This window comes from Rhipicephalus sanguineus, chromosome 11 (assembly GCF_013339695.2).
Source record: "Rhipicephalus sanguineus isolate Rsan-2018 chromosome 11, BIME_Rsan_1.4, whole genome shotgun sequence".
In the NCBI taxonomy this organism is placed as follows: domain Eukaryota; kingdom Metazoa; phylum Arthropoda; class Arachnida; order Ixodida; family Ixodidae; genus Rhipicephalus; species Rhipicephalus sanguineus.
In genome coordinates this window covers 19,864,608-19,877,696 of record NC_051186.1, presented here as the reverse complement: position 1 = coordinate 19,877,696, position 13,089 = coordinate 19,864,608, and the positions used below count along the sequence as shown (strand labels likewise).

Below are 13,089 nucleotides of genomic sequence, written 5' to 3'. Positions count from 1 at the left end.
CTCATGGCATAGCGCATCAGTTGAAGCAGACGAAATTGAAGATGGCACCGCAAGCAGCGCCACCAGGCGCCATTTTGGATGTGTGAGAAAAAGAAGGCAAAAAATACTCTCTGACGCAACCGAAAGCTGCCTCAAGTGCGCAAAATACATTTTCAAGTTATAGATGTTTCTTTTTAAGCAAATGAGTCGGCCTGCGAGGATTTCTTGTCCCACCAGTTGATTGACTACATCGCTGTTAGGTGACGCTAGCGGTTATTCTTTCACGATTTTCAACATCAAATTAAAAATGTAATTCCTTTTTTATGGGGTAAAAGTATGCTTGTTGCCGCCGATGTGACGAACGATCTTCTCATTTTTGTCACAATCAGAAAACATTTTCCGAGCGGTAGACACCGTGCAATGAAAGCAAATGTATGCTTTATATTTTTTTTTTCAGCCATGCTATTGTCGTAAGAAATGTTACGTTATCGAGCACATTTTCAGTTTTCTTATCCTATGTCGCAATATACTGCAGCGGAGTTTCCTTGTGCATCGCACCTGTTGAGAATATGTGACCCTCCTTCAGCACTCGCGCTGAATTATCATGCGTAACAATGTGTTTTCTTCGCGTTGGTGTTGGGGCAGCGTTGCGGCTATCATTACCTCCTTAAACTGCCTCTGAGCATGGCAAAGGGAACGATTCTTGGCGTTTCTCTATTGGCCGCATGCGTAAGCATAATGGAATGTAGACTCCGATTCGTCAGAAGAACGCCTGTTATTTTCATCATGGTACGTCCTTGTTCTAAAAATTTACTTGAAGTTGTCGTGAACCGCTTAAAACATCTCGATTACCATGTCTTTCAATTCTTGCAACGTAGTGTTCGTATTTGATCAAAATTTGTTTCATGCTGTTCACGTTAACATATTCCGATAGTGAATGGTAAATAATCTAGACCCCTTACAGTATATGCATAGTAACTAGCTCGTTTGGTTACCTTTATGTTGGCGCTTTGAACAGAACGATCTTCACGGGAGGTTGTGCAACGTCCGACTCCAACCGTCACGTGATGGAGTCTAGCAATTTTCGCCTACGTTTCGTAAACACTAAACGAGCGAGAGTTGGGCATTCGCAATGGACATGGTTGATCACCCTGTTTCCATGGCTGAGTGGTATCAAGAGAAACGCTACGCGTTCTTATTATAGCGATGGGTCCTATGGCAAATGCCGTGATTAAGGAATAACCTTTACCGAAAGTAAGCGTCCACTTCTCCAAAATTTGGCATAATTAAATCCCGCCACTCAACGTGAGAATAGGCAACATTGGAATAGGCAACTGTTCTGTATTTGTGCCAACCCGCGTATTTCAACCGAACTTTTCACAGCGAAGCTGTTGAAACCGACCGTAAAAACCTTGTTGTCTATAGTGTGTACAAAAGACTATCATCATCATGAGCAGGCACGCGCTATGTTCATTCTTTTTGCTGTCATAGTGTTTAAGCCATCGGCAACTTGCGCTCCATCGAGAAGATATCCTCACGTGGGTATGCGACACAGGAATTGGGCAAGCTACACTAACGAGTACAGCAAGTGGGAGCGTTAGACGAACACGCTGCTCGGTGAAGAAGAGCACATTAAACGCGTGAAAGAGAGAGAGTGAAAGAGTTAGAAAGAGAACGTAACACTAGAGAGAGAGAAAGAACAGCGACAGAAAAAAAAAAAGAAGTGGCGAAGCTTGCAACTAAGGCGCGCAACCCTTCAAACAGCGACGCCGGACGATTCTGAAGTCTAACAAAACAGTCAATAACCTAGAAACAACCTATCAATAACTAGCTGCCGCCCAGCAACGACCTAGAGGCAACCTAGAAAACAACATAGGTAAGAGCCTGGCAGCTACCTAGAAGAAACCTAGCATCACCTAGCTAAAAGTCTAGCAAAAACCTGGAAACAACCTTCCATCACCTAGCTGAAACTTCAAAACAAACTCGAAGCAACATAGAATCATGCTAGCATCACCTAGCTAAAGCCTAGCCACAAGCTAAGAAGCAACCTAGCATCACCTATAGCAAAAGCCAAGCAACAACCTACAAGGAACCAGATTAGACTTCATAATTGTCCAGCTTTGCTGTTTTAAGCCTTGCGCGACATCGTGCAAGCTTCGCCATTTTTTTGGTTAATGAGTACAATCACTGTGACCTTTAAATAAACGTATATCGGCATTACTTATGTGAGAATGATTGCAGCTTGACAATAATAGCAGTGGGCGGCATGAACTCTTTTTGTGCGCTTTATTACTCAAATAAAACTTCAAATTTTGAATAAAGCATGTACACATGGTAAGAATTATCTTATTTTGCTAATTTAAACTTTTCTACAGCCCTACCGAACAATTCACCATTATCATCATCGCCATTATCGTTATGTACGCAGATATGACGGATTTGCAAAGGTAAGCACCCTACGAAATGCTTTCTTGTGTCTATATTGCTCCTTTGAAGCGCTTCCTCGTGGCACTAAGAGCCTTACATGCGTTTGTGTTTTATAACATTTTAACTTCGTATGCGTGATTGTCATGGCCGAAATGAAGAAGTTGTTAAATGATACGTTATTTTAAGAGCTCTCAGTACGAGGAGCCCTTTTTATAAGTACTCATTTGCCTCTCTTTCAGTTCTTTTCGACCGACCAACCAATATGGACATATAAGACAACTGAGCGGCCTGTCCATGAGTGCGAAGTGGAACAAATGATCAAGAAAAACAAGACATCAGTTCTTTTGATGCGATCCTATAACAAAAACAATTCAAAGTAGTACAGGTGTTGCAGAAAACTGCGATGTATTGATGTTAATTCTTTTATTTACAGAATATCCGGTTACCTACAGCGAACTCTTCAACCAAGGAATGTGTACCAAATGCTTATTCAACATTCAGGTAATAAATGCGCAGCATTTCTTCGCGAACCAAAGGCACTTTGACCCTTTATATCTATCTGTCTATCTAGCCGGCTACGTGTGTACCTCTTGTGGTCTCCTCCTGGACTTTATGTAAACCAATATTGGCCTAGCAGGGCATGAGTGCATTGCGAACATGATTGACAGGTCGCAACATAAATAACGTGTCATGCCTGTAGCGTACGCTATTGAGCCCTTCTCGTCACTTCTCGCGCATACCCGTGTACCACAGCCATTGGTATGCAGATGCGCTGCACAGGTGGTACCACAAAACAATGAAAAGAAACACTCAAAATTTTGTCAGAAAAGAATAATTATTGCTGGAGTCTTATGTGCCAAAATCACGATATATTTACGATGCACATCGTCGTGGTGGGATTCCGGATCTAGACACACCGGTTTTCCTTGCATTTCGCTCCATCTAAATTAGACCGCGCTGGCCGGGCATCCAACACGCGTCCTGGCGGACGCGGGTTCCATACCCGGTCATTCATTGGCTAAACAAAAGGAATGCACTCACTTTTTTATAGTTGGCATGTTTCAGTGGAGCAGACAAGGGCTGACAAAAGGGAGCAACGACCCCCAGCCAGCCACCACCCGCTATCGTAAATAGAAGGGGTAGACGAGTAGTTGTAGTGACCGCTGCTTAACAAAAAATTGGCCGCGTATCTGCGTGCTTCGCTGCCAACGTTGTCTAAAGACGATAGAAGAGGCGCTGCGTGAGATACGGACGCCATCTGGCAATACGTCGGGAAACATGAGTGCTGTGTTGCGGGCTGGAAGTCCCGGCGCAGCGGCAGGTGAAGACCGGCGGTGAGCAACGCGAACGGCGGGGACGCCGGCCAGCCCGAACACGCGGTTTGGCGCGATGCACCGAAGGAGAAGAAACGTCCGCAATCAACGAGTACTCTCCACAAACTCTCTTATTTACACGTCACCTGGGTAAAACAGGAATGCCTGAGCGGCACCCCCTGGCATTCGTACAATGCAATGCTGAACCGAAACCGAAACACAACATGAGCTTGTGCAGAGGGCACGGAGGAAAAAAAGTTTCAGCACAGTCGCATTTTCAGCGCAGCTTAAAAAACTAGGGTCTTTAAAACTGCGTATCTATGTATTTTCTATTAAAGGAACACACCACCTAATACTTAGCTAATGATGTTGCGCCTCAAATATGCGTAATATTTCCTTTTTGATCGACAACGTTCAGAAGTAGGAACAGCCGTACCAGTTCAACATTGGTGGGCGGTAAGCAAGTGGTTCAACTTTGGCCGGGTGGCTGAATCGAGTGACGTGCCGACAAACAGAAAGACAGACCAAAACTTCTGTGTTTAAGTTCCCCAAGAAAGACTATCGTCTTTAAAACTGTAGTACTGGTTCTTGTCGAAGGTTAACTAGCGGTTGGATTGCTGGCAAGCGTTCTTACAACAATGTAATAAACATTACTTATGTCTCATAAGACTCAGCAAACCTTGACAAATCGTTGCTCGTCCCCGCAAGAATGAACGCTGTGTATGATACGCGTATTAGAGCACCAAATGTGCATCTCATTTCAATGAAAAAAATTGTGACAGCTTTGCACAATTGGTGCCAAGCCTGAAGGAAGGGCGCGGCTGGGCGGCTTTCCCTGTTTCTGTTTATTTTTTCTTTCTTCTTTTTCTTTCTCTTTCGGTCTAGTTCTTCTATCTTATTTTTCTATCAGTTTCTTCTATTGATTTGTTTCTCTCTCTCTCTATTTCTTACTCTTTCTTTCTGTTTCCCGCTTTCTCTGTCTTTATTTATCCCTTTCTTTCACTTCCTGTCCTGCTCTCTATTTTTCTCTTCCTCTTTCTATCTATTGCTTTCTTTCTATATTTCTCTTTTTCTTTCTATCTGTCTTTTTTTGCTGTCTCTTTATCCTTTTATGTCTTTCTTTGCTTTATTTCTCTCTAAAACTGTCTTCCGCGTTCTTTCTATATATTCTTTTCTCTGCCTATGTCTCTTTGTTTCCATTTCTTTCTTTCACCTTTGGGCCACCTTTAGGTCGACGTTCAGGCGTATATATGTTAACGTAAGGTATTTTTCTACCCACTGCATGTATTTCTTTCCACACGATTATCTCTCCAGTAAAATTAGGATTATGCTTATTTACTCCAGTTACATAACCAATGACTAATACGTACACTTTTACCGGCACTCACTTTTGTGCCTTGAGGCGCAAAAAGAGTTAGCTTGCCGATGTTTTTTTTTTTTTTGAATTCGGGAAAGAATGCATGGATATTTGTTATGGTAACGAGGTGCTGGTGGACACTAGTGTGCAGATCCGCACGGTTAATTGAATTCCTTTTCTCTTCTAATGGTACAGAATATAATCAGACTGAAGACATCTTGTATATGAGTAAGAAGTTGAGATGTGCAGTGGTTAAAGTTACAAGCACCTTGAAAGGTACGTACCAACTAGCCCCTATTGCCGCCTTTTGAACCTTAAAAGGTTCGTTTTTATCGCCTGTTCATAAACTGCTTTGAAGGACGACCACGTCATTCTGAATAACGAAGCAATAGGAAAAGTTCCAGGTACACAGATTTTTTAATTGAATATTCGATATAAAGAATAAGGAAATGTCCTGCTTCAAATTTGTTTTTTTATATCAAGTTGCGACGTGTAAGTCCTCGGTGATGGCCTTGTCAGGAGACATATGAGTCTACTTTTACCTTGCCTCGTGGACATATTTCATGTTATGTAACTATGTGCGGAATAAATAAACTAAAAAAACTAAAAACTAAAAAAAGAAGCTAAGTTGTTGCTTGCTTATATATACCTTCTAAACCAAAATTAAATACTGCTTTGCTAATAAGTGAAATTTACAAGTTATGTAAAAGGATTCCTGCTGATAAAGATGCAATATTGAAAAGCGACATGACTGTACTAGCCTTGAGGCTATGTTTTACTTTCCGATCGTTTTGCAATGCTGCTCTGTGAGTATTGCCTATATGTCGTCGCACGAAATTTCTTTCAACTTGAGAACGCTGAAACTCTTCTCATTAGGCAGGAGGCAGCCTAAACTGTGCTATATCCATGCTATAATATTCAGAATGGTATGAAGATATCAACTGCAAACCTTGCTGACTTTGCACTGTGTAGAAATATTTAAAATATGTTTTTTTTGTTTCATTACATAGGTCAGCACACCACATTTGACCTTCGAGTTCGCAACTCTTCGGTTACCAAGGGCTCTACCCGAGGCTGCAAAATAAAATTTTGGAGAGTTGCTAGCGGAGCACAAAACGTTTATACAGTCAAGTGCCAGGATATACTTCGGAACAAAACGAAACCAGCGATAACGGTCGTAGGAAATGCGAAGAAGAAAATGCAGCCCCTTCGATGACGTTTTTTTTAGCATCGTCTGACATCTAGACAAACTGGTGGAGGATCATCGAAATTTGTGCAGTGATTCAACTTATTTATTTTATCACTTGTCTAGATCACAACTGGACGAAAGAGAACATTGCGCCACATATTTGTTAAGCATGGCCGTTATTGCTCTTAGTTGACGCGTCAATGTATTCCGGCATTCTCACCCAAAGGCATCAATAAAAGTAGACTTTCGTTATTGCATGGTCTAGTTATCGCCAGAATTCTTGATATCTGCAGAAGTTACACATACTGGATGGTAGTTTTAAGCCACAAGCCATCTCCCATTTCACAAATTATGGATAGATATTTGAGATTATGGAAAAGATTACGTGTGACTCAATATCGAAGAACGGATTGCCTTAGGCACCTACCAAGATGATGTACATGAAGGCGAAGCGAAATGAAGATATCCTACAAGTACGCTCTGAGGAGATCTAGTACTTAAAATTGAATATGCTCCCTAGCTGCACTAGGTATATCCAAAAGTTTGTGAGAGCAAAGTAAGTGCACACACATACCATGCACCAAGTCAGTTTAATAAGTGTGTATACTTGCCGGATAGCATGATTTGCATTACCTGCGAGGCATTTTAAACGGTGCTGCTACAAGGCAGTCACAGCGAGACTCCAGTAATATTAGACACTAGTGTATTGACAGCTCTCAGTTCATCTGTTTCCCGAAGATAATTTGCTGATTGGGGGTCTGTTTTTCAAATTTTCTTCAACACCACCTAATGAAACTTTAGCGCATTGCTTTCGCCCACTCTCCTATTAACATGGCCAAAGCTGGTGTGCGCCCTAAGTATTCGCTTTCCTTTTCCTTTCTCTCTTTTAAGTCGCAGCTTTCTCTGCTTCTAACAAATGCTTTCCGTGGCCTGCTGTAGTCTGAGGGCAAGAAATATTTCATCTCACTCCAACAAAATTTCAGCGCGCTCCCTATTGGTTTCCGAGAATGAGCGTTGCTCTGTCCTCAAACGACAACTACGCGGCATGGGCTGTTCAGGTAAACGAAACAGAAAGTCGGCAGCGAAAAGAAAAAAAGGCACAATATGCTCGCCAAGATATTTGATCTGTGGTCTCCACATCCCTCTACGTTAGGAGTAGCTGTCGATGCCAGAAAACTGCGAGGCACGGCTGAACCTCGCTCACTGTGGTGCAAAGCGTGCGTTTCGCGAGACAAGAGAGGAGGGGGGGGGGGCGTAGACGTGATGGGCAATCATTACACTTTCCGGCCACAAAGTAAAATTACTAGAAAGACCTCCTGGACCTGCGGCCCTGCACTTCATTCACTAATGCACCAGGGGCTGCAATTCTTGGCTACGACATTTGGGAAGAAGGAAAAAAAAACATGGTTTGTTTCACCAGAGATATCCACCTCAACATTCGAAAAGGGGAAAACCGGTGATTACCAACTTCCATGGGAAATGTCTACGGCAAGCGTCTACTCAGCTGTCACCCTTCGCGATCATCGCCCATGTCAAGGAATACTAGTGCGAGTGACCACGTGTTGGTTAGGGTGAATAATACGTTTAAGGTATCTCGTTACGTTTGCTATTTCTTGAGGCGCTTGCCTGTGCACAGTTCTGCAACATGAACAACTACGCCAAGCACAGCAAAACACATTAGAAAACGCGACATTCACGTTCTCTGCGAAGCAGTTGTTCCAAAACGCCCGTGGAACAATTTGAAATGCTGCTAGTTCAGATATATTCTGCAATTAAAAGCAGTGACAATAATGGCAATATGTAACGTAATAACTACCTCATGAGTAGTTGGAATGACATGCCGCGCAAAGGACAGATAAGTGCGCTGTTGTTTCAAGTATGTCGATGTTTGCTTAGTGTTACGCGGACGCCGTAATGCATCAGCTATGCGTTCCATGCTGTTGAGTTTTCTTCATTACAGTACACTTACTTCAAGATGTATGTAATTACTGTTCAGCTTGAATAGTTTTGTTACGTTTCGCACTCCACTAAATGCTTCGTTTTCGCGGATTTCCGCCTATGTGTGCGATTGTCTATTTTTTTGCGTAAGTTGATCACTATACTATACCAAAAGCCCATTTGGCACGCCAACTGCTCTATCTCAATAGAACCCTTATTCCGCGTTTTTCCTTTAGGTTCCTTGTGAACATGCTCTCCTATTCCTGTGATGTTGATGGTGGACGAGAGTCAGGAAAGCGTGCTTAAACACGCTCCTAAGGAAGCAACTTGCTGCCATGACGGAACGAAGTCCACTCGTCAACAGATTGGATCCGGCGACGTTTCCTTTTCAGCAAATGTCCACAACTTCAACCGTCCATGTTGCCGTGATCGTCTGCATTGTTTACATTTCCAAATAAATAGCGTCTTGAGTAGGGAGAATATTGACACGATAGCATTAAAGAGTGCGTTCCGCAGAAATCCGCTTGACGGCGGCAGCGTCGTTGATTCTGAGCGAAAAATTGGCTTTGTTGAGCGCGAAAATTTGGGGCACATGCAAATAAATAAATAATAAAAATATCCGCGGTTCGAGTGAGAACCGAAGCCAGGCCTTCCGTGTCACAAGCATGTGTTCTACTACGGAGCTACGCCAGAGCTTAAAACTGTTTCGTAAAGAAACGCTATTAGAATTCCATGTAGTGGGAGCAGTCCTTTTAACAGTCTTAGTATAGAGTGACAGAATCGTGGAGTCGCACCAGGCGTCAAAACACGTAAATTGCGCAACAAGTGGCAGGCTTAAAGCTACCCACCCATTAAGAAGTGTGGAGCGGCGCAGGTGCGCGTGGCACCAGACGGACGCGTAGCGGGTACTTCGCCACTTTTCAAAGGGAAGAATTATGGCGCAGTGCACACTTCGCAACTGTACCTGCGCAAGGCACTCTAGCAAATTTTGAAACGGCCAATGTTACGCGCACAAATGCTGCTTTCCTTGCCATACGGTTGAAGGTGGTGCGCAAGGGGCACCATTACGCTATGGCGCTCTACTCTTGAAGGTGAAGCTCAGGCGTCATCCAAGTTTTTTGTGCACGCTTTTCTGATCTCTATTTGTCATAGATATGTGACGAGGCACTGGCGTTATAGCGAGTATGTCCATGCTCTACTTGCTGACCTTTGACGGGCGCGTAAGCATATGCGCTTCTTTCAATGCCAGCTTTGTTCCAATTCACCACATGACTTCAGGCTGCGTTTTGAAGCGAAACGTCTGAGGTAAATATTTCTATGGTAGCGGCGGTGCCGTAGTTTGTGAAAAACTCAGCGCCGGCGAGTGCACAGGAATGCACGTGTACACAAATGGGCTCACCAACGTGCGTCGGTCAAATGCGTATTTGTGTCGGTCCCTGTCTAATAACTGATGATCTCTCGATCCTCAACATATCGGCGATCAGCCATTTGAGATGCGGAAACCAGATTTTTTATCGAGGTCACTTGTCAGTCCACGTTGTCACAGTTTATTGTTGCCTTCATTGCAGTATTTCATTGTTTTGCGCGTCACCGTCGGTGTTGCCTGTAGCAACAAAGTGTTTCGCTTCTAAGCGCGTTCTAAGGTCGAATTCCTAGCATGGACGACGGAAAACGTTAGGGACACAGCGCAACACGATAGAAGGAATGAACAACAATTAACATGTCAAGGGCGCACACGCCAAGCGTCGCTTTTCCCCATTTTCCCAACGGGGGAGGCCTCCCAATGTTTCTTCCCACCATCTTGGCGCCGCACTTTACAACTATTGTTTAACGTCATTTCATTACCTGGAAAATTATAACTTCTGCAATGAACCTGGTTTTCGTTCGTCTCATAGTTGGTCATACACGATGCACGTGGGTCACTACACTCCCAAATAGGGCATTATGCAAGATGGTGACAAAGCAGCAATTGTTGACTGGGAAAGACAAGGGGCAGCTCTCTACAATCACCTACGCCATTACGAGACTCTATGCAGCGTAACAGGCGTAGCTTTAATTGGCCATATTTTAGACCTCAGGTTTTTACTCTGTGTCTTCATCTAATTGAAGGAGCACGAACCAAGGTTTACTCCGCATCCTTTGTACAACTACTTTTGGGTATCCATCTATTCACTTTTTTTTATTTTGACCTTGCAAAATTCAACAACAGTAATGTAGATATATGGAAAAGTCGCAGTAGAGGGGGGTGGCGCTGGCGTCTGCGCTGCCACTAAGGGAAAGTTCAAGGTACCTTATGGAATCACTGATGAAAGGGTCACACAGCTGATTAGTCGAACAGTAATATAATGGCACAATGTGGTTTAGCCACTTTTTTTCTGAGAACCAAAGACGCAATATGTTCTGGCGTGGTTCACATTCAATTCAGTTCACTTTATTACCTTGAAGACCCCTTGGGGGGCATTAAGTAAGAAGTATATGCATTAAAAACAAATGAATTTTCTTGTTTGGACAAGTCATCTTGTCGAAACGCTGGCTCGAACGACATCGGCTGTTCAACATACTGGCTTAACTCTATAAAGGTGAAGCATGACACGAAAATTACTGTTGAAGGGCTTTTCAACAATGGCGTCTGAACAACCACTCAGGCACCAGCGCTGGAAGCCGCGTGTTAAGTGGTTTTATTGTTGAGATTTCTGTGCCCTGCTGACGAGATGAAATATCCTTGGTACACTGGGTGTCGCTGGAGCCAACGTTTGGATAAGCGGACTTGTTTTCAAGGGTACAACTGCCTATCTCAGCGCGTGGATGTGGCTAAGGTAGGCAGATACAGCCTTGAAGAAGACAAGTCCGCTTCTCGAAGCGTTGGCCAAGGATATTTCATCTCATCAAGATTCCATATTCCCCTGAACTTCTGATGGCATGTGTGATACTTTGTATATATTCTTTCTGACCAGTTGTGGCGACTTTGTGACGTCACGTTCTCGCCTGTAATATTTTGCATACCTTTAGAAGTGAGGCGTAGAACTTGGCGAGACCCATGTTCGGGTAAACAAATATTTTCGATTCAGCTGGTGTGCTACTAGCACATCAAGAAATGAGGCACACAAAGAGCACATTGTGCGTTGTTCTTATTCAGGTGTGTATGTCTCCAAACAACGTCATCACTCTTTCCAGGTCTTGCAAGTACAAGGTTCGCTTTTTTTGCACACTCTGAGTATCGTAAACGGCTGCAGCAAAACTGTTTTTCTGTCTCCCTAGGAGTTAACAGACGGCCGATGATACGTATAATGCCGTAGCAACACAATGGTGACCAAGCCATGACGCACATCCAAATAACATGCACTTAACCTGTACTTTATGATCTTCCCATTAGCTATATCTGCATGTATAAATGGAGGCAATCACCAGAGCGGTTGAATGTCCAATGTCTATTTATATTGTTTTGAATGACCTTGTTATGTTGCCGTTTGTTCAGTTTACTTGAGTGCGCTGCTATGCATCATGCGTATGATATGCGCATAAACGAGACGAGGTAGCTTCCTTTAGAGCCAATTGTGTCCACCAACATGGACACGTTGTGCAAGTTGGTTTTAAGTATAAATATTTATATATCAAGAAACTTTAGATATCAGGTTGAACTGCTAAACTTTGCCACTGTCGACAGCTCAAGGACATTTTGGATGAGATGTGGATGCCATAATGGCACAATATGGTATTCGTACATATACTGTGATGGCATTCTGGAGGTTCAAAGTGGCAGTTTGATTCCAAGTTTTCCTAGCAGCAATAACATAATCTAAAACAACTATTTGGCATTTTATGACTTTAAAACGCCAAATATTTTATAAATTACTTCTTGGACAGTGATTTGAAAAAATCTTATTTGCGTAGCGCAATTAAACAGCCCAGGACACGTTCATACTGCCAAATGAATCGATATGAGTTGATTTATCTTAGGGCAGCCATTAACAGGCCTAACGCCCTAAGTGTACTGAATTTTATAGCTGCGTAAACAGACAGGTGGAGCATTTTTGTAGGTTACAGTGAGCTGCAGGACGTTAATACAAAGTGTACAATATTCACGCCTCCTAGAAATATCCGACAAACACAGCGGTAATCATCGAAACTGTATTATTATAAATGAGAATGCCATATTTAATTTCCTTAGCACTTAGCTCAATGTCTGAAATAAATCTTACTTACCAGAAAGGAAGCTGGGTGACCCGCTCGGCTAAACGCTGCAAAAGCTGCTTGACAAGACCTAGATGACCATTAGGTGGCAGTGACAGTACAAACCTCGTATTTTGTGGACATAATGTGCTGTGAACAAGCGCACCCGAGAAACAAATGAAAAGAAACGAATTACAAAGACACTCCATGAAATCACAAGAAAACACTAAATGTTACAACACGTCTTGTAAGTGTGTAATGTCAATAAAACGTCTAATGCACGTGGCAAAATTGCATTGCTAACCTCAAAGAAGGCAGTTCCAAAATAGTAGCGTTGACATGAATAATCTCTTAGCTTGTTCTTAGGAGGGTAGATTGGAAGAAAAGTTCTGAAGGACACCGCAATTACTGCTGTTTAGCCCGGCTAGGATCCACAAACTGTCCTGTGCGATTACCCTTGGCGTTGCTAAGCCGCTTCCACTTATATTATGACGAGTAATGTGTGGATATAATGCGTGCACAATCATAGGAAAAGACGCTTTTCTAAATTCAGACCTAGGATTCTAGTTTCTGTAATGAAACCATTTCGTGCATTTCCAGCATTGTACAATAAGAATGAGGGGAACAGAGAAAATTAGCACACACACACACACACACACACACACACACACACACACACACACACACACACACACACACACACACACACACACACA

The 13,089-nt window shown here is 43.0% G+C and overlaps 1 protein-coding gene across 2 annotated transcripts; it reads left to right on the top strand.

Moving 5' to 3' along the window:
* Positions 1-550: 550 nt before the first annotated feature.
* LOC119373511 (uncharacterized) lies at positions 551-6,511 on the top strand. 2 transcript variants are annotated; one of them, XM_037643558.2, is made up of 6 exons: positions 551-768; positions 2,355-2,426; positions 2,646-2,782; positions 2,840-2,907; positions 5,272-5,352; positions 6,087-6,511. In XM_037643558.2, the coding sequence occupies exons 1-6, from the start codon at positions 664-666 to the stop codon at positions 6,290-6,292; spliced, it is 669 nt and encodes a 222-aa protein (XP_037499486.1). In that variant the 5' UTR covers positions 551-663; the 3' UTR covers positions 6,293-6,511. The 2 variants fall into 2 exon arrangements, with proteins under 2 accessions (XP_037499486.1, XP_037499487.1); XM_037643559.2 differs by lacking the exon at positions 2,355-2,426 and having other exon boundaries at positions 607-768.
* Positions 6,512-13,089: the final 6,578 nt, after the last annotated feature.

Coding starts and splice junctions, on each gene's coding strand:
- LOC119373511 (XM_037643558.2), top strand. CDS start 664: ATGGCAAAGGGAACGATTCTTGGCGTTTCTCTATTGGCCGCATGCGTA. Junction 2,427..2,645: donor GATATGACGGATTTGCAAAG/GTAAGCACCCTA, acceptor CCTCTCTTTCAG/TTCTTTTCGACCGACCAACC. Junction 5,353..6,086: donor AGTTACAAGCACCTTGAAAG/GTACGTACCAAC, acceptor TTCATTACATAG/GTCAGCACACCACATTTGAC.